We start from the raw sequence: 21,929 nt of genomic DNA, 5'->3' as shown, positions 1-21,929 counted from the left end.
CGTGTGGTTGTCATGTGATTGCTATACTTACTGGTTAGCCAATCCAGCTAAAATGCTAATATGTGGCCTTTATGGACCCTCTAGTTGATGAAAAAAGTGTTTATGCAGATGATGCTCTCCTCTTCACAGACGTCCTACAAAAATTCACTCTTTCATAATGGAGTCGTTTTTCGTGCCGTGTTTCACAGCTGTTGGGACGTCTGCGTGTGTGACTGAAGCCAGGAATTTCTATTCAGCGGTCAATAACCCTGCCCACTCGTCCTCCCTCGTCCTCCCCTGTTCTCACCCATCCACCCACTGCTCTTTTAAAGGCCTCTGCCGACCTTTTGTCGCCCTGTGCCGCTGAGCCGTGTCCGCTCCTGTGTTCTCCCTCAGTGCAGCGCTGTGGCAGGTTGATAGCAGCTATCACACACATGCCTGCACTCAGCAAAAAGCCGTCTGAGATAAGAGTTGGCGTCCGAGCCGGCGACAGACAGCAGCTCAGCAGCTCAGCAGGTAGATAAAGAGAAATATCTGTGCACAACAAAGCGTGTAATTGAACACAAAGGCGGTGGAGATGAGAGCTTTCTAATGATCTCCGTCTGCGCTGTCATGATGGGACGTCACACTGACATTCTGGAAACTGCAAATGATGAATTTAATTATGGAGCGGGAAACTCGCTTTACACTACTCACACATTTTTCATTCTCATTCTCAACATTTCTCGACATTTCTGAACATTTCTGAACGTTTCTGAACATTTCTGAACATTTCTGAATATTTTCTGGACGTTTCTGAACATTTCTGAACATTTCTGAACATCGTTTCTGAATATTTCTGAATATTTTCTGGACTTTTCTGGACGTTTCTGAACATTTCTGCATGTTTCTGAACATTTCTGAACGTTTCTGAACATTTCTGCACGTTTCTGAACATTTCTGCACGTTTCTGAACATTTCTGAACGTTTCTGAACGTTTCTGAACATTTCTGAACATTTCAGGAATTATTGAACGTTTCTGAACATTTCTGCACGTTTCTTAACGTTTCTGAACGTTTCTGAACGTTTCTGAACGTTTCTGAACATTTCTGAACGTTTCTGAACATTTCTGGATGTTTCTGAACATTTCTGAACATCGTTTCTGAACATTTCTGAATATTTTCTGAACGTTTCTGAACATTTCTGAACGTTTCTGAACATCGTTTCTGAACATTTCTGAACGTTTCTGAACATTTCTGGATGTTTCTGAACATTTCTGAACATTTCTGAACATCGTTTCTGAACATTTCTGAATATTTTCTGAACGTTTCTGAACATTTCTGAACATTTCTGAACATCGTTTCTGAACATTTCTGAATATTTTCTGAACGTTTCTGAACATTTCTGAACGTTTCTGAACATTTCTGAACGTTTCTGAACATTTCTGGAATTATTGACATGAATGATGAGGACAGGTGAACAATGAGGACAGGTGAACGATGAGGACAGGTGAATGATGAGGACATGTGAACGATGAGGTCGGGTGAATGATGAGGACAGGTGTATTGGTGTTAATTCAGGTCCCTGAGTGAGTGACATCTGTGACCTTTGACCCAGGTTGATTGACACATTATGTGTTTACATATTTTATTTAGTCAGAACTTTCATTTGTAAACTTTTGTCTTTAATTATAAACAGTTCATGTGTGTCCATTTGTCCTTTTTGCACGACACAAGAACAAGAACCTTGTTGAAAAAGTAACTAAGTAACTTTTACTCTGAGTACATTTTCAATAAGTTACTTTTTTATTTTTACTTAAGTGCATTTTTAGTCCCGTACAATATTTCAGTTCTTTCTCTGAGGTTCCAGTGATGTTTTAATAAACGGAGGGTTGTGATAAACTCACCTGTTTCCTGGAGGAAATGGCCGTCTTGGGTCGGCTGGGACGACCCCCTTTACCCACTTCACAGGTTTCCCGGCAGCTTCTCCGCAGCGTGGTGGCGCTGGTGTCGGGATGGTTGGGCAGAGGACTGGAGGAAAATGAGTGTTACAAACGTTTTAATGCTCTGTTCTGTTTGCATCGGAGGTCGGAACTGGGAACGTCGTCACCAGCGTTGTTTCGCTCGCACAAACTCGGGTCGGGTCAGGTGAGGTGGTCATGTAACACCACTTCTGATCATTGTGTTTAATTGATCTGACACTCACTGAGTTACATGGACTGTAGTGGTCGGTCGTGTTGGACGTCGTACCTGACGTAGAGGACTCGTGCGATCAGGCCGTACAGCACGATGGCGAGCAGCAGCGGTGTGACGTAAAACACGGTAAAGTCAGTGAGGTAGATGGGCAGGTAGAGCTCCCGCTTCACTCTGTAGCCGCACTGCACGTGTCCGTCCTCTCCCACCTGAATATCACAGTATCAGAGACAACATGGCTGCCAGTGGGGACAGACGTTTGTAAACCACTCACTCACCCACACTAAAGCCCACAGAGGAAATCAGTGATGTGTAACATCACAGCACACAGGAGTAGTTGATCCACTGCTGCCTCCATCCAGTTCAAATGTCAGTGACACAAAGTGACCACACGAGGCAGCAGTAGACCAGGAGCTCCTGTGTCTCCGCAGCTACGATCACTGATCGTAGACTTGACGTAGAGTCTTTGGTTCAGTGGCTAAAATGTGTATTTCCTTGTTCCCTTTGATCTTTTGATCTGTTTTTGACTCTGGGATCTGTGATTTAAGGTCGCTGAATCGAGGGTTTCTCATACCTGAATGTCCACCAGGAAAAACCAGAGCATGCAGTAGACACAGGTGAAGATCCAAACCCCGGCGATGATGCGTTTGGCCCTGGACACGGTGCACACAGTCTGAGCCTTCATTGGATGACAGATGGCGATGTACCTGCGGGGGAGAGGATGACAGGAGGGGCTGAAACACCAGGCCACGCCCATCTGTTTGCTGCGTGGCAGCCGTTTGTGCACGCTCACCTCTCCACCGTGAAGGCGGTGATGGAGCAGGACGACACGTTGATGCCCAGGTACTGAAGGTAGGTGATGCCCAGGCAGCCGACGTGGCCGAACACCCACGTGCCGCTCAGACTGTCCGCCACGTTGGGCAGCCCCGCCGCCACCAGCACCGTCAGGTCGGCGATGGCCAGGCTGACGAGGTAGCAGTTGGTGGGCGTCCTCATGTGACGCGTGGTGAGGACCACGAGCACCACCATGACGTTCCCCACGATGCCCACGCCGCACACCAGCAGCACCAGAAACACCGACACACTCTTGTACTCTGATGACTCGGAGACGTCGTTGCCAGCACTCAGGGAGACGTTGGTGGGCGTGTCCAGTCTGGAGCTCACGTTGTCGGCCATCTTCGCTACTGTCGTCGTGTTCTTCAGTGAAATGTTGAATGGTTCCCGGACGCCGAGCACGCCGAGCCTCGGCCTGTTCACTCAACCTAGAAATAGGAGCATTGATTAAACAGAGCAGACGCTGTCATGTGTCAATGTCAAACACACACACACACACACACACACATGAACACTCCTACAGTACGGAGGGTTTCTCTGTGACTCCCTCGGGTGCACACGTCTCTGCTGGAATCACATGATTAATGCTGTTTGGAGGGAAAAGTGCTGGTGATGACGAATGTGGCCGTTGAAAACAAACGAGGGCACGCGAGGAGGAGGCGACGCCAGCTGTAGCTGCAGCTGCAGGAGGCAGGAAACTGATTTCTATTGTATTTTTAGATGATGACACCTATGAGTAAAACACTTGACATTTTGTCTGCACCACAGCGCAGACAAGTCCAACCACTGTGACCGGACACAAGAAAGAAAATCACCTGTGATATCTCAGCATGAATGTTTTAGAGCACTGATGCAGCATGGCTCACTGTCACTGACAACACGACTGCCACCTGCAGGTCAACACAAGACTCCACTTCTCCAAAATCTACGTCAGTTCAAGTCCATGTCCACGTCTTTGTCTCAATGTGAGACTGACGTCTGTAAACCACTCACTCTCTCACACCAAACTTCAGAGAGAAAATCAGTGATTTTAGCTGCGGGGACACAGGAGCTGCTGGTCCTCTGCTGCCTCGTGTGGTCACTTTGTGTCACTGAAGTCAATCTGAACGAAGGATTTTAAAAGCCGAAATCACAAAATCAGACATTTGAACTTAGTGATGGAGGCAGCAGTGTGTGTGTGTGTGTGATGTTAAAATCACTGATTTTCTCTGTGGACTTTGGTACGGGAGAGTGAGTGGTTTACAGTGAGATAAAGATGATTTTTTATCATGAACTAGCTAAAGCCAAAAGCTAAAAGCTATGTGTCGTCACTGGCATGTTTTTGAGTTCAGAAACAATTCAGAAACTGGAACTTTGACTTCATAACTATGTTTTTATTATCGTATTCAAATAAATGTTTAGTTTTGTTTTAGATAAATCTGTCATGGTGTTCCATTTAAATCCTCCCCCAGTGTTTAAAGCCCTTTTCTTAAGCTTTAACAGATCTTCCTCTTCCTCTGCAGAGTCTCCACGTTTGTTTCCCATCAAGCAGCGAGCAACACTGTGACACGCTTCCAGACATCTGTTGCTCTTTTAACTGATCTCCAGGCCCCCGCACACACACACACACACATGCACACGCACACGCACGCACGCTCACACACACACACATGCATGTGTGCATGTGCCCTCCTGAGGGCTGCCTCTAATAAATTGAGGTGGACATGAAATGAAAAGTAATTTAGCTGCAGTGTCCGCTGTGTGTCCACTCCTGCATCGTCCACAGCTCAGCAGATGATCCACAGAGGGCGAGAGTTCCTCCCTCTCTGCTGCTCTCTCACACGTCTGTGCTGCTTCATTTACAAAATGAGGAATAAATCATGGGTGAAGAGGCAATTCATCCGTTCATCTAGACAGACTTTTCCAACAGGAAAGTGAAGTTTGTAAACCACTCACTCTCCCACACCAAACCCCATAGAGACATCACACACACAGGAGTTGTTGATCCACTGCTGCCTCCATCACTAAGTTCTAATGTCTTATATTGTAAAATTTGGCATTTGAAATATTTAAGGCAGCACTAGACCAGCAGCTAAAATCACTGATTTTCTCTCTGAGGTTTGGTGTGGGAGAGTGAGTGGTTTACACACTTCACTTTCCTGTCTCACAGTGAGATAAACATGTCGTGGACTTAAACTGACGTAGACTTTATGAGCTGAGTCTTCTGTGAGTCAGCGAACACGCGTGAGACTGTGCTTCACTGCTGCTTTTGAGCAAAAGCGCAGCATCAAACCGACGACTCGTCTTTGTCTTCTGTCACATGCAGTAAAACAATAACCAAAGATGAAACGAAACATGGAAACAAATGTAGATTTTATTATCTTCACCATGTCAAATGTCCTGATGTTAAATATAAAAGCATCGTGAATGAAAGGATGCCAACGTGAACAGCAACAGGACACACAGACACAACTGATGATTAACTTCATGTATTTGGAAAAAATAAAATGATTTACCTGCTGCATGTTCACATCCTGTCATCTCAACCTCCGAGGAATCTGCTCCTGTATCCTGCATCAGAGTGTGTGTGTGTGTGTGTCTGTGTGTGTCTGTGTGTCATGACAGCCACACTCTAAGTGTCGTCCACACACCACAGCATCTCACTCTGACTCTCTGAGCCACGTCAAGTCGCACAGATGCACACGGGAAGCAGCGGGTGTACCTTCCAAAATAAAAGCACAACATCTATTTTTGGAATATTGTGTGTTTACGATAAACCACGTGAACAGATTCTTCATTCTCTCACACTCACTCTTTCTCACGTTCACTCTCTCACACATTCATTCTCTCACATTCACTGTCTTGTTGACGTAACGTGACATGTTTTATTTTGAAACCTGTGAGAGGAAGTGGTCCAGATCTCCTTTCACCCGCTGCCTCTGAGATCCTGAGGCATCACCATGTATTTCACTCACCGTCAACTTACACAAGAGAAACACGGTGATTACAGTCACGGCAGTGGAGCACGAGCGCATCGTAAACACATCACTGCAGTGGCTTCAGACTGACTCAATAAAACTGTGTTATTATCTCTGTTTATGATCATCCACCACCACCCACAGACACCCCAGAGACCACAGAGACCCACAAAGACCACAGACACCCCAGAGACCCCAGAGACCACAGAGACCACAGACACCCCAGAGACCCACAGAGACCCCAGACACCCCAGAGACCACAGACACCCCAAAAGACCCACAGAGACCACAGACACCCCAGAGACCCTAGAGACAACAGACACCCTAGAGACAACAGAGACCCCATAGACCACAGAGACCCCAGAGACCCACAGAGACAACAGACACCCCAGAGACCACAGACACCCCAAAAGACCCACAGAGACCACAGACACCCCAGAGACCCTAGAGACAACAGACACCCTAGCGACAACAGAGACCCCATAGACCACAGAGACCCCAGAGACCCACAGAGACCATAGAGACCACAGATACCAGAGCAGGCTGCGTGGAAATATGAAAAATCACACACACACCTTATCACTAATCTTAACTTTAACCAGTTAATAACCAACTTTTACCTTAACCATAATTTAAATATTAGTCCTAAACTTAAATGGTTACTCAGAAAGGAGGTTCTGCCTCATTTGTTCTCCGTGAGGACTGCAGAAAACACACACAGTATATAAGTAAATACTATTCTATGACACTGTTGCCATCTAGTGGCTAAAATCTGTATTGAAGGTTAGATTTAAAACCTTCCAGCTCTCTGGAGGAACTCACACTCACTCTCTCACTCTCGAGAGTCCTTTATTGGTCCCACAGTGAGGGCATTTACATCGTCACAGCAGCAAAGACAGTAAAGATAAAGATAATAAAAAAAAAGTTTTCAGGTGTTTTCACATGTTTTCATTGTTTTCAGTATTTTCAGATATTTTCAGGTGTTTTCATTGTTTTCAGTATTTTCAGATGTTTTCATTGTTTTCAGTATTTTCAGATATTTTCAGGTGTTTTCATTGTTTTCAGTATTTTCAGATGTTTTCACATGTTTTCATTGTTTTCAGTATTTTCAGGTGTTTTCATTGTTTTCAGTATTTTCAGATGTTTTCAGGTGTTTTCATTGTTTTCAGGTGTTTTCATTGTTTTCACATGTTTTCATTGTTTTCAGGTGTTTTCAGTATTTTCAGATGTTTTCAGGTGTTTTCATTGTTTTCAGTATTTTCAGATGTTTTCAGGTGTGCTCTGCTGCAATCAAAGCAAACTCTCGCTGCTTTGAAGACTCTCAAATATAAATTGAAGCATATGAGATGGTTTATTGAACACTTTTGTTGTTTTGTCAGCTACCTTATTTCATGTGTGTGATGTCTTCAATGTGAACCTACAATGTAGAAATTGATTTATTAATCATCATGATAATAATAATAATAATAATAATGATATCAATAATAATAACAACAACAATAATAATAATAATACGGAAGCGCATTGTATTCATTTTGGAAAAACACTGTTTCTGAGTAATTCTTTTTTGTTGTTTTTTTTAATTTTTTTTCTGAATATTTTTGTTCTCCTGTTTTTCTGTCTAATGTTTTTTCCTGTTTTTCTGAGTAATTTTTTTCTGTTTTTCGTGCTAATTTTTTTCCCCCTTGTTTTTCGGAGTATTTTTTTTTCTGAATTATCGAGAACTCTCGTGAGAACCTCCAACCTTCAAATGACCCATATTTTCAGCAGTCTTCTGGTCGTCTCTTGAGTCACCACGTAGCCAGATGCCTGAATGCATTTCAAATGCATCATCTTGTATCCATGGAGCATGCATCTGTCCAACTGATCCTGGAGAAACACTGCTATGTCTAATAGATCTGAATGAGCTTTCCTTCTGAACAACTGCAAAGTCCTCAGGTGCCTGCGTAAAGTCGACAAACTAATGCTAATACCATGTATGTGACTTAGTGTCTTAAACCCAGATCAATGTAAAACTTGATTAAACTAAACAAGCCGTCCATGTTGTTATAATTCAGAAAAATATTACTCCGAAAAACCAACCATGAAAAAAAAATTACTCTGAAAAACAGAAAAAAATAAATGACTCACACCAAATTATTTTTTTCAAGTGAATGGAATGCGCTTCTTTTACGAACTACGAACTATTTTGAATCAAATAGTTTTTCCCTCACTCGTTTTACCTCCCTTCCCTCTAGATTGTCGCGTCTTGATGACGTAGTGCGTAATGGCCGCTGTGCGCTGCGGAGTCCCATTATTTCCTCTGCCATAGCGGCTAAATTAACGCTGTCATTGTTGAGCTGTAGCCCGTAAACACGCAGCAGCAGACGGAGAGAAGACGTCCTAACGAAGCGCTGCCGTCTTTAAGCACCTCCGGCTCGGCCAGGTCAGTGTGTGTGTGTGTGTGAGAGAGTGGACGTTAGCGGCTAGTTAGCGGCGCGCTGCTAGCTGTTAGCTTAGCCGCAGGGCTGCAACTATATTGCTAAATGAAAGACGGGCTAATAACGCGCTCAAGCCCATCGTTACAGGTTTAGCTTAGTTTAACTCGGCTGCTAAGGCGGAGACGCTGGTTACAGGAGTTACCCGGCTCCGTGTCGGGAGTTACCCGGCTCCGTGTCGGCTTCAAGCTCGTAGGTTAGCCGGCTGCCTGCGCGCTGCTGTAGCCGTGGGCCTTGTAACTAATCAGCCTCTCACTCAGTCAGCAAAAGCAGAGACGTGCGGCTTATTTTTCTTCTTTTCGTTTGTAAAACTTTGACTTCGTCATATTATAATGTGTAAACTTCATCGGGTAACGTAAACTGTGGTGTGTTTACTATCGTCTGGACAATCGGTGAAAAACGTTAACATTTTACGTGAGTGACGCGCAAATGCTGTGACGCTCAACATCGATTACTGAAGTAACGAGTAATCGGTTTGAACCAGTTTCTCAAATTTTTTTCTGCTTCTTAAATGTGAATATGTTCTGGTTTCTTTGCTCCATAATGCAAAGAAACCTTTCAAGCTGAGTTATAAACAAGACTTTGGAGAACATCATCATTTCCAGGTTTGATAAACACTGATCAACATTTTCTGACAGTTTATGTAGCGTATTTAAGCGTATTTAGCGTATTTATTATCTAGAAAATAGTTGCAGCCCTACTCAACATACACTCCTAGTGATTTATTGCCCTTTATGTACCATAAAGGGCAGTTGCATGTTTCCTGTCAATCCAGGACCTCAATCATAGTTAGTGCAGGGCGATTATGGCTTATAAGTGAAATCTCAGAGTTAGGGTTATTTTAATCTTTTTTTTATTCTTCCTTAATGAAGTGGTGCGAACACACGAACACACGTTTGCTGACTTTATCCGGCACATTAGCTTCATATATAAAATCCTCTGAGGCTGGAAGTTTGTGTAAAACACTGTGCTCCACTGTGCAGCCACCAACAGCACACTTGTCCCTCCGCGTTGACATAATACCGCTCTTCCTCCTTCACCTGCACTCTCGCAGGGACAAGGTGGAGCTAAGGTGGAGCTCTCGAAGTAAACTTACTGGTGGGGCGGTAACATTCACGGTGAAATGCGCATGCTGCTTTCATAAGCGCAGGAAATTTAACATTGTGTGTTTCATCGCCTATACTTTCACTAAGGGGGACCACGAAAACATGACTGAGTATTCTTTTTCCACACTTTAGCGACTGGTAGGGCCTCCAGAGTCTTAAAATGGTTAAAAAGTTGATTTTGCATAATATGTCCCCTTTAACTATGGAAGCCCAAGAGGAGCATCAGGATAGATGTGGATGTTAACGTGAAAAACCCATTTCCATTAAAGACACTATCTATCATATTGCAGAGGTCTCTTTGAGAGTGTTCCAGTCTTCCTTCCAAAGTCATTTTTCAGACGTTGATAAACTGTTGTCTTCATTTTGATGGGGTAACAAACATCCTAGAATCCTCCTTCAGAGGCATAAAACACAGGGGGGGTATGGCTCTGCCCTTTCTGATCTATTATTATTGGGCTACAAATCTACAAAAAATTGTTTATTGGATTCAAAGACCAGCCGCTGATTGGTACCTACAGAAGTTAATGTGTGTATATCATCACCACTCCCTGCATTAGTCACCTCGAAGCTTCCCCGCTCTCCTAAACAATACTCCTCATGTTCTATTGTAATTTCCACCTTAAAAATGTGGTCACAATTTAGACAACATTTTAATCTGACGGACTTCTCCCTTTATAGTCCCATCTGCAATCATGTCTTTCTCCCAGTGAAATTGGATCCTGTCTTTGTCCAGTGGCAGAGGGCAGGATTAAGGAGGCCATAGCCCGGAAGTGCCAATTAAAGCTGCGTTGGTGTGTTTCTGCGTCTTTGACCTCGTCTATGAAGCCTTAAAAGTCCATAACAATCAGTTCAGCCACTGCTGAGAGTGCAGGCTTTTATTGTTTTCCTGAGCTCTACAAAGCGGCAAGGCACTTCCGTTGACTAATTACGTCACTGGTGAATCTCACCACTCCTGTAAACAGAAGTGCCTCCTAGTCCGGGCACTAGAGTCTGAGCACATCCGGTGACGTACTTAGAAGAACCGTAGAAGAAGAAGAAATACTCTCGTTGTAGCTGCTGAGTGTATCATTTGACAATAGAGCTGAAACTAATTATTTTCGTAATCGATTAATCTGTCGATTATTTTCTCGATTAATCGCTTGATCCATAAAATATCAGAAAAATGTTGATCGGTGTTCGTCAAACCCGGAAATGATGATGTTCTCAAATGTCTTGTTTTGTCCACAAACCAAAATGATTAACTTTTAATGATTTCTTTGTTATCCATAGCAAAGAAATGAAGAAAATACTCACATTTAAGAAGCTTAAACAATCAGAAATCTTGTTTTAATCATGAAAAAAAGCTTCAAACCAATTAATCGATTATCAAAATAGTTGTTGATAGGGATGTCCCGATCTGATATTGATATTCAATTCAATTAAATTTTATTTGTGTAGCGCCAAATCATAACATACATTATCTCAAGGCACTGTACATAGACAACATCAAGGAGAGCAGAGAACCCCAACAGTTCACACAATGAGCAAACACTAGGCATCAGTGGAGAGAAAAAACTCCCTCTTAACAGAAGAAGAAATCTCTGACAGAACCAGGCTCAGAGATGTGCGGTCGTCTGCCTCGACCGGTTGGGGTGAAAGGAAAAATGGGGGAAAGAGGGGAGGTGAGAGAGAGAGAGAGAGAGAGAATGACATATAAAAAGTCATATTCATACCCTGAGTGTGAGAGAGTGAATATGCGTGCACCACAGGAAAATCCCACAGCAGTCTAGGTCTATAGCAGCATAACTAAGAGATGGTCCAGGTTTCCCTGAACCAGCTCTAACTATAAGCCTTATCAAAAAGGATAGTTTAAGTCTAACTTTAAATACAGAGAGAGGCTCCGCCTCCCGAACTGTCATTGGAAGCTGGTTCCACAGGAGAGGAGGAGCCTGGTAACTAAGGCTCTGCCTCCCATTCTGCTCTTACAGACTCTGAGAACCACAAGTAAACCTGTATTTTGTGACCTAAGTGGTCTGTTAGGGTGATAAGGTAAGACTAGGTCTTTCAGGTAAGAAGGGGCCTGACCATTAAGTGCTTTGTACGTGAGGAGGAGGATTTTAAATTGAATTCTAAACTGTGGGTGGAGCCAGTGTAGAGAAGCTAACACTGGAGTTATGTGGTCTCTCTTTCTAGTTCCTGTCAGAACTTTGAATGAACTGAAGGGTTCTAACAGACTTGTTGGAACATCCTGATAATAAGGAGTTACAGTAATCTAATCTAGATGTAACAAAAGCATGAACTAGTTTTTCAGCACCCTGTAAGGACAGAATGTTTCTAATTTTCATAATGTTCCGCAGGTGGAAGAAGGCTGTTCTGGAAATTAGTTTTGTGTGAATCAAATGACATTTCCTGGTCAAAAGTAACTCCAAGGTTCCTCACAGTGGAACTGGAAACCATGGTGATGTCATCTAAAGTGACAATGTGATCGGAAAGTTTTTCTCTGAGGTGTTTAGGGCCGAGTATAATGACCTCAGTTTTTTATGAGTTTAAAAGTAGAAAGTTACAGGTCCGATATCAGCCAAAAAATGCATATCGGATTATATCGGACTGCCTCTCAAATCCCTGATATAAGCGCTCCGATACAACCGTCCATTCTGCTCTAGCACTTCTATCCTGCAGCGCCCGTTGTGATCATGTGGGCTCTGTGTGTTGGATGCATGTAGATCACATGATCACAATACAGTTTCTTGTTAATAATGTTGTTAGCAGCTCGTCTCAGGATGAGCGAGCGTGGTGCTAATGGCTAACTTGTGCCCGCTGTGCAGCTTCATAGCCTCTGAGTTCAGAGGTTAAAGAAAAATGTGTAACCTCTGAAATAGCAGTAGCACACACACTGTTGTTGTGATCATGTGATCTACATGCATCCAACACACAGAGCTCACGTGATCACAACGGGCGCTGCTTGATAGTGCTGGAGTGGAATGGACTGTTGTATCGGAGCGCTTATATCGGAGATTTTAGAGGCAGTCCGATATAATCCGATATGCGTTTTTTGGCTGATACTGGACCGATATCAATATCGGATCAGGACATCCCTACCTGTAATAAACTGTATCATTTTTGGACTATGATATTTCAAAATTTATCTGAAGTTTTTAGCAGAGATATCCAACCCACTGCTGAAATGGCTATATTTGGAGTCCCAGGGGAGGGAGGGAGGGAGGTTTATCAATGACAAATAAGACTAAAATTGTGCTTGCTTTTCTACTCTCCTGTCCCGGAGAAGAATTCTGTTAGAGTGGAAATCAACACATCCACCCAAAGCTTCCTCCTGGATGAAAGACCTGATTATATTCCTTAAGCTGCAAAAGATAAAATATGGCATTAGAGGGTCGACCCAAAAGTCCTCCCACAAAACTGAAAAATTTAAGCAGTAATAAATCCTGTTGTATTTGTGCCTGTACCTTCTTGGAGACTCAGGGACCTCAGAAGACCTGTGTAGTGGTACTCACAGAAGGCAAATAGCCTACTTCAGTGTCTCATTGAGACACACCTCCGTTCAGAAAATCCATTCCACTGCAGCCAGTTAGCAGAGCAGCCAGGGAATCACTAGTGGAGACATTTAAGCAGACATCATTAAAGCACAGACGGATCGGATCAGAAATCTCAAAAGTTCGATCGGAAATTTCCGATCGGTGAATTACGTTTGTATAGGATCGGCCCCATCCCTATTTGTAACTCTTTCAGTGTAACATCTGAGGTGTGCTTTTCAAGTTTATTCTCATTATTTATTTATTTTGTTGTATTGGCAGCATGGGCGGGAGGGGTGGGGGGAAGAAAATAAGAAAAAAGATGTATGTTGAATATCTGTGATCAAAGCTTTTTTTCTCAAATAAAACATGTTACAAAAAAGTGACTGTTTAAGATGAGATAATCATTTTATTGAATGTTTTCACAGACAATTGTCTTGCCTTCTCCATTCTGACAGTCACCCCTGAAGATTCAGCTGTAAAAACATAATGGCGCTTTTCCATTACATAGTCCCGGCACGGATCGACTGTACACGGTTTAACATTACTATAGTGCCTCCTCAAGGTGGGCCGAGTCATCACAGCACGGCTGCGTGAAACTGTGGTGACATGGTTTTCTATGCAACACAAACACACAAACCTAGTGACCTGTAAAGCAGTTGAAAGTGAATCATTAAAAAGGCTTGTTGACAGAATGGTTCAGTACTTCAGACTTACTGTCACTGAACTGAAATACCTCTGCTCTCAATACACCACTCCTCTGTTAAACACATTTGCTTTGCTGAATGTTGGAGATGTCAGGATTTTTAAGTCTTTTTTAACTTTGATCTATTGTTGGCTTTGATTCTTGTGTCGGACGTTGTGCTCATGACCAGGGATTTCACGATTACTTGAGTTTCACAATTAATCGTGGTATTAAAAGCTACGTAACATTTCCTCAACACCATCAGAAAAAATTAAGCCCGGAACCATATATGTAATTCAGCGCAACTCTAACGGAATGTAAACAAAGTTACACAACAACCGCGTGTTAGCCCTTGTGTTGCATTATTTTTGTTCCGTGCAGAGTTGCAGAACAGAGCCGTTCCTGATAAAGTATGGCAGAGGAAGAGTTCTTCCCTCCAAAAAAGAGCATCAAATCTGTGGGAGTTTTTCTTCCTAAAAACAAAATTACCACGGTGTCATCATGAATGACGGCGCGCCAGCCTGCAAATCATGGGAGGAAATACGAGTAATATGTTTGACCATGTGCGGGATAAGCACCCGGCTCTGTACGCCAGAGTAAAGTTAAACACACAGTAACTAGGTTAAATTACGCTAATGTTCAACTAAAGTTACAGTGAATTGGTAGGACGTTAAATGTTAGCCTGTCATTTGCAATTAACATGTTTCAGTGTAATGTGACGAGTTAAACATCATTCACTTAAAGTTACGTTACACGTCATGTCACGTCCGTTTCATTTATTACAAATTTATTTGTGTCATTGTAATTTAAACAATAATAAACAAACCATAATAATAGATATGTTTAATTTCTGGCCTCATAGTGTTGTGAAATTAATTATCGCATAATAATGGTGATAATCTTAATATCGTGATGTGTTCTCTGACTGATCGTACCAAGAAAATCTAGAATCGTGACTCTTCAGTGACGGCCCTCTCTGACCATTTTAGCATTGGCTCAGCTGAACCTCGTCAGAGCAGGAACTAGAACAAACACCAGGTTCTATCACTGAAGGAAAAGCAGCATAAATCCATAACAACAAATTCAAAATATAAGTATGTTTATACAACTGTTTTTTCCTTTGCACTAGAACATTCTTTAATGGATTCTCCTGAAAGTCCTACGCAGTCTCCCCAGTCTCCGGAGGAGGAGGAGGAGAAGGCGCTGTCTGACTCTGAGCTGCTGGATTCTTCTGATGAAGAGGACGACAGGATCGTCTCTGGCAGCAAGATTGTCCATGAAGAGGAAAATGGGGGTTTGTTGGAGGAGGATGAAGAGGAGGACGAGGAGCGGGTGGTGGGAAGCAGAAGAAGAAGAAGTTTGGGATCAGAGGAGTTGGAAGAAGAGGACGAGGTGGTCCCAGACTTTGTCTCAGACCCGGAGGATGAAGAACCTGTAGGTATGGGACAGGAGGATGAGGCCATTGTGATGATGGAGGGAGAAGAAGATGAGGGGGTAGATGGAGAGGAAGAGGACAGGGTCATTGACACGCCACAGTCTCCAGACTTTGAACCAGAACAGGTCAAGCACTTCAATGATGAAGACAATGGAGATGATAAGAAGGACAGGGATGGTGGCTACAGGAAGGACACTTCAGCTGAGCCCGAGACAGCTGAGATGGATGAAGAGGAAGAGGAAGAGAGGAGAGGAGCTGTCCCTGTGAAGGAGACGAAGGACGACCCGGCCTCTGTTTCCCGGGAGCTGGACGAGCACGAGCTGGATTATGACGAGGAAGTCCCAGAGGAGCCCAGCATCCCTGCACACGAGGAAGAGGAGGAGGAGGATGCCGAGGAGGAGGAGAGCGATGACAAGAGCAGCAAGAAGAAGGAGAAGAAGCCAATTCTTCCGCCATCCCCCGAGTTCAGCGAGTCCAGGAGAACAGATGAGTCGAAAGGGCCGGACAGAGCAAGCAGAAAGAGGGATGAGGATGACGGAGAGATAGACGAAGGAGAGATTGATGTAAGTGAAGAGTGTCACTCATTGTGAATTATTACAGCTGTTCTACATCACGTTGATAATGTAATACTGTATTTAACGATGACTCAACGCTAGACCCGCCCCCCCTTGACCAGACTAGATGCTCATTGGGCCTCAGGTCAGGTTGAGTGTCGTAACCTGTCGTGCTTTTGTCTCGTCAGGATGACGATCTGGAGGAAGGGGAGGTTAAGGATCCCTCGGACAGGAAGATCAGACCACGTCCCATCTGCAGGTTCTTCATCAAAGGTCAGTGGTGGTGGAGAGATTTGTATCTGAATGTGTCTGGAAGGAGAAGTTGCCTTTGGATTTGTCAGTGGCTTCAGGTTCATTTACAACAACACAAGCAAAACATGCTGATGTGGTTTATGTGCTTTGGATGAATGTGGCTCCTGAGACTCTATCCCTGTTATTTTAGGCGTCGGGGGCTGAAAAATGTGCAGAATCCTGATATAGACCATGTGAGGAACACTTCTGTTTCCCCCCCAGCAGGGGGAGCCATTGTACTTGATGTGAATAGACTTTTCCTTTCCCCACTGCTCAGTAAAACAGGTGTTCAGTAATTTACCTATGAACATATTGACTTAAATATATATGAATATGATTCAAGATTCTCCATGTTTCTGTGCGTAAGTCTGAAGGGGATAATTCAGGTTTTTTGAAGTTCGGGTGCTAAATTAAAAAAAAAAAAAAACCCGACCACCAGCAGGTAAACCAAGTAATTCAGCCAATGAACTAAAGACTCACCCAGTTAAATTGGACAGACTTTTCCAACAGGAAAGTGAAGTTTGTGAACTGCTCACACCATCATACCATAGAGAACATTTATTAGAGCAGCAAAAACAAGACATTTGAGAACATCATCATTTCCAGGTTTGACAAACACTGCTCAACACATGTCATTTATTTTTTTCTTCTTCTTCCTCTGGGTTTGTCTCCTGCAGGAAATTGTACCTGGGGCATGAACTGCAGGTTCATTCACCCAGGAGTCAACGACAAAGGAAACTATTCCCTCATCAGTAAACCAGATCTCTTTTCACCAAATGGAGCGGCCCCTAGTGGACCACTACCACTCATACCCAACAATCCCTGGGTATGTCTCTAAAGCTTTGCAGCACTGTCTTGTTGCCTTTGTACACTTGTGCGAGACTTGTTACCAATGTTTGCGTTTGAATGTAATCAAACAAAATTTTGACTGTTGTGTTGTAGGCGGGGCCTGCAGTGGAGGAGCTCCCCCCACCCCCTCCACCAGTGGAGCCCCCAGTGGAGAGTGCATGGGAGCGCGGCCTGAGGCACGCCAAAGAGGTACAAACGCCACCGTCTCACATGGAAAGAGGTTTTGCCTCCAGTTCAAATGTCTTATTTTTTCTCTTCAGTGTTTGAAATCCTTTGTTCAGATTGACCTGAGTGACACAAAGTGACCACACGAGGCAGCAGAGGACCAGCAGCTCCTGTGCTAAAATCACAAATTTTCTTCTATGGAGTGTTAAATAGTGAATTTTTATCGTGATAGTTTTTTCTTCTAATCTACTTATAATTCTGAAATCTACCTAAAATTCCCAAATCTACTTAAAATTCCAAAATCTATTTATGATTCCAAAATCTACTTATAAACCTTTAACAAAACCGTCACCAGCTGTCAGCCAGACGTCGCCCCCTGCATATTATAATTCAAAAAATCTACTTTAAATTCCAAAATCTACTTAAAATATCAAAATCTATTTATATTCCAAAATCTACTTAAAATTCCAAAATCTATTTATATTCCAAAATCTACTTAAAGGTGACATAGACCGGAAGCTCCAATTAACGCTGCGTTTTTGTGTGTATCTGCGTCATTACCTCGTTTATGAAACCCTAAAGTTTCAGAACAAACAGTTCAGCCACTGCTGAGAAAATAGTGTTGTATTGTTTTCCTGGGCTCTGCGAAGCGGATCGACACTTCCTTAATTTGATGTCGTCATCAGAAATCCTCACCACCGTAGCGCCTCCCGGTGCGGGCACTAGTCCGGGCACATCCGGTTGCGTACATTCAACCGCAGAAGAAGAAGAAGAACTAGTCTCGTTGTAGCTGCTGAGATGCAGAGCATCCACCGTGCCAGAGGGGGAGCTGTGTATCTGAGCGCTGGCCTATCTATTACGTCACTTCCAGGTACCTGGCCAATCACAGGACAGTAGGAAAGCTCTCGTTGGCTGGCCAATCACAGCAACTGTTTGGTCTGAAACAGCGCGGCTGACGAGAGCGTCAGCGAGGAGATATTTTGATCGGCTCGTTTGCAGCGATTAGGAGGTTTTTAATCATGAAAACAAGTTAATATATGTAAGTAGACCTCCATAACTAACATATATGTGTGATACAAGCATTCTATGTCGCCTTTAAAATTCCAAAATCTATTTATAATTCCAAAATCTCCTTATAATTCCAAAATCTATTTATAATTCCAAAATCTCCTTATAATTCCAAAATCAATTTATAATTCCAAAATCTCCTTATAATTCCAAAATCAATTTATAATTCCAAAATCTCCTTATAATTCCAAAATCAATTTATAATTCCAAAATCTCCTTATAATTCCAAAATCTCCTTATAATTCCAAAATCAATTTATAATTCCAAAATCTCCTTATAATTCCAAAATATATTTATAATTCCAAAATCTACTTATAATTCCAAAATCTCCTTATAATTCCAAAATCAATTTATAATTCCAAAATCTCCTTATAATTCCAAAATATATTTATAATTCCAAAATCTACTTAAAATTCCAAAATATATTTATAATTCCAAAATCTACTTATAATTCCAAAATCTACTTTAAATTCCAAAATCTATTTATAATTCCAAAATCTATTTATAATTCCAAAATCTATTTATAATTCCAAAATCTACTTTAAATTCCAAAATCTACTTAAAATTCCAAAATATATTTATATTTCCAAAATCGACTTATAATTCCAAAATCTACTTAAAATTCCAAAATCTATTTATGATTCCAAAATCTACTTATAAACCTTTTACAAAACCGTCACCAGCTGTCAGCCAGACGTCGCCCCCTGCAGGTTGCAGGTGTGTTAAACATCCCCTCCTGTGTTCCCCAGGTGCTGAAGAAGGCAACCATCCGTAAGGAGCAGGAGCCAGACTTTGAGGAGAAACGCTTCAACGTGACCATCGGTGAGGACGAGAGAGAATTCGACAAAGAGAACGATTTCCTCAGAGAACGCTACCGCATCGTCAGAGAGTAAGATCTGCGTCCTTTTACCTTCTTTCTGTCTTTACTTTGATACGGAGGCTGAAAATGAGCAGCTCATCGGTTGTTGTGCTCTCGCTAAATCTAAAGTGTAAAGTAAACGAGTCAAAGCACTGTAGTACACGTGACAGGGCTGCAAAAAACAGAAGACAACGTTGTAAACATTAGATATAACAAGAGGAAAGAAAGAGAATTAACGTCGTCTGTTTATGTTTTGCGATGTTTCCGTGTGCACAGTTAGCGACTCTACAGACCTCTACACACTTAACCTCTTTTTTAATCATTTTAATCCGGCACTGGCGGTGTATTTTTCAGGTTTGTTTTTTTAGATCAGATCTCTCTCACGCACACATTCTCTCTCATCCACACATTCTCTCACACACACATTCACCAACACATTCTCTCTTTCTCTCTCACTTTCTGTCTCTTACGCACACACTCTCTCGCTCTCTCTCTCTCTCTCTCCCCCTCTCTCACACGCACTCTCTCTCACACACACATTCTCTCACACTCTCTGTCTCACGTTCTGTCTCTCTCACACACACATTCACCAACACATTCTCTCTTTCTCTCTCACTTTCTGTCTCTTACGCACACACTCTCTCTCTCTCTCTCTCTCTCTCTCTCTCTCCCCCCCTCTCTCACGCACTCTCTCTCACACACACATTCTCTCACACTCTATCTCACTTTCTGTCTCTCTCACGCACACATATTCTCACACACGTTCTCTCTCTCACGCACACACTCTCTCTCATACACACTCTCTCATGCATTCTTTCTCTCTCACACACACACTCTCACGCACACATTCTCTCTCTCACACACACATTCTCTCTCTCTCACACACACATTCTCTCTCTCTCTCTCTCTCTCTCTCTCTCTCTCTCTCTCTCTCACACACACTCTCTCATGCATTCTTTCTCTCTCACACACACACTCTCACGCACACATTCTCTCTCTCACGCACACATTCTCTCTCTCACACACACATTCTCTCTCTCTCTCCCTCTCTCTCTCTCACACACACACATTCTCTCTCTCACACACACATTCTCTCTCTCACACACACATTCTCTCTCTCTCTCTCTCTCTCTCTCTCCCTCTCTCCCTCTCTCTCTCTCACACACACACATTCTCTCCCTCACGCACACATTCTCTCTCTCTCTCGCTGTCATCTGTGGACACACAGTTGTTGTTTTTTTTGTTGTCCTGCATCAGTTATTGATGATTGTTAATGATACACGAGTGTGTGTTCTGCTCACACTGGATTGTTTAACCCATTGGTCCAAATGTGTTGATGATTCTTTTCACTCAGTCTAATGTGTTGTGTTTTTACAGTGAAATGGACTTCAGAGATCCTTTATATAGGTAAGACTTGATAACTTTCATAAAACTCCCTACCTGTCACTTTTAGACTCTTGTTTCTTATAGTTACAAACGTGTGTCAGACCTTTCTAAGAGAGAATAAGGGGTAAATGAAATGGGGAAATAAAAGTGACCTATAGCTGTGAATGTAATTCTGTCTGCAGTGACCCGTATAACGACTCGTACTATGACTATGAAATGGAGGCGCTGTGGCGAGGAGGCCAGTATGAAAACTTCCGAGTGCAGTACACAGAAGCTCCACTCCCTTACCACTACAACGTGAGTTTCCTCCACATTAGGATTCATCTGTCAGTTGTTTTCTCTTTTGATCAGTGGAAATGATGACGTTTCTCTTCAAGACTAATTCAAGGTGCACACATCTTCAAAGTGCAGTGTTATTGAATAACCATTCTTTTCAACTTAAAAAGCATTTTTGGAAAAGTAAACTTCTGTATGAAAACAGATGTAAGAATAAAATGATGATAATAACAAATAAAAATAAAATAAATATCGCCTGGGGCCTGGCAGCATAAACACTAAGGCAATCACTTGTAAATCAATGGCAAGTTTTTCTTTGAAAACAGAAGCATTTCTGCCTGTTTCTTTTTTCACCTGCCACATTTCCAGCCAGGCTAAACAAGCGCTCACTGTGTAGAGAGGTAAGCCCGTGTGGAAATCCCCACTTTTCTCTGTCCACTCTCTGAGCTAACTCGCTATTCGGAGCCTGTGCTAACCACTAACCCTCTCCACCTGCACCAGCTCACGTTACGTGTGCTGCTGTTGATCATGCAGCGTGCAAGTGCATTTGACAATCGACACAGGCTCACCTCGACATAACTTTTTTTTTTTTTTTAAGTCGAAATGTCGGGGGGCGGGGCTTGTGGGATTTTCATGTGTATTTGTGATCAAGTAAACATCATAAAGTGCGCTACACAAAAGAAGACAGCATCTCACCCAGTCAAGATCCTGCACACTGCATCCCTGCCACATCCGTGTCAGCGGAGAGGGCATACTTGTGTTCTTGAACAAACACTAGGCCGAAATGGTGAGATAAGTTCACCTGTTAGAGATCCGCGGTTGACGGTTACACCCGCGGACGTCAATAATCCGCAGGGCGGGTGGATTATTGATAGCAGAGGGTGCAGATGACATCACATCTATCACCTATTTTACTCTCACTGCTGTTTGATTTTATTTGTGATTAGATCAGCGAGATTGATCTGTTTGTTTGGTTTAGTTGTTGGTCACTGATTTGATGTGAATATTGGACATTGTCATGCCATGTTTTTGAGCCTAAAATAAAGTAGTGCAGTGTAGAATATGTTCTACCCTCTGCCCCACTACTTAACAAAAAAGAAAAAGGGGGACAATTCGACAAAGACTCTCAAAATGCTCTATGGGCTTTGGTGTGGGAGAGTGAGCGGTTTACAAACTTCAGTGGACTTGTTGATGAACTGATTATATTTTGATCAAAGGTCAAGTTGGGAAAATGTTTTCAAAAATGTATCAACAAATGTTGGATATGTGTCTTGTTGTTTTTTGCTGTTTATTTATTTACTTCATAACTGTTCAAATCCACCTCGACA

General features: G+C 42.7%; 2 protein-coding genes across 7 annotated transcripts in view; one reads left to right on the top strand and one right to left on the bottom strand.

The window, feature by feature from the left end:
• The window catches only part of trhr2 (thyrotropin releasing hormone receptor 2), a 7,960-nt gene extending 1,885 nt beyond the window's left edge, over positions 1-6,075 (bottom strand). Inside the window, exons 1-5 of one of the 2 annotated variants that reach the window (XM_058644602.1) lie at positions 5,480-6,075; positions 2,944-3,412; positions 2,725-2,857; positions 2,208-2,359; positions 1,865-1,988 (exon numbers count right to left, since the gene is read on the bottom strand). In XM_058644602.1, coding sequence (XP_058500585.1) covers positions 1,865-1,988; positions 2,208-2,359; positions 2,725-2,857; positions 2,944-3,326 — 792 coding nt within the window. In that variant the 5' untranslated portion in view covers positions 3,327-3,412; positions 5,480-6,075. Of the gene's footprint in view, positions 1-1,864; positions 1,989-2,207; positions 2,360-2,724; positions 2,858-2,943; positions 4,629-5,479 lie in introns of those variants that run through there. The other variant, XM_058644603.1, reaches the window with a different exon arrangement.
• Positions 6,076-8,187: 2,112 nt separating this feature from the next.
• Positions 8,188-21,929, top strand: part of zc3h18 (zinc finger CCCH-type containing 18) — a 44,614-nt gene continuing 30,872 nt past the window's right edge. For 4 of the 5 annotated variants that reach the window (XM_058645427.1, XM_058645426.1, XM_058645424.1 and 1 more), the window contains exons 1-8: positions 8,189-8,366; positions 14,848-15,716; positions 15,896-15,980; positions 16,676-16,824; positions 16,941-17,036; positions 18,830-18,969; positions 20,317-20,346; positions 20,508-20,622. In XM_058645427.1, coding sequence (XP_058501410.1) covers positions 14,859-15,716; positions 15,896-15,980; positions 16,676-16,824; positions 16,941-17,036; positions 18,830-18,969; positions 20,317-20,346; positions 20,508-20,622 — 1,473 coding nt within the window. In that variant the 5' untranslated portion in view covers positions 8,189-8,366; positions 14,848-14,858. Of the gene's footprint in view, positions 8,367-14,847; positions 15,717-15,895; positions 15,981-16,675; positions 16,825-16,940; positions 17,037-18,829; positions 18,970-20,316; positions 20,347-20,507; positions 20,623-21,929 lie in introns of all 5 variants that reach the window. The other variant, XM_058645425.1, reaches the window with a different exon arrangement.

This window comes from Solea solea, chromosome 12 (genome assembly GCF_958295425.1).
Source record: "Solea solea chromosome 12, fSolSol10.1, whole genome shotgun sequence".
NCBI lineage: Eukaryota > Metazoa > Chordata > Actinopteri > Pleuronectiformes > Soleidae > Solea > Solea solea.
This window is presented reverse-complemented; position numbering and strand designations above follow the sequence as displayed.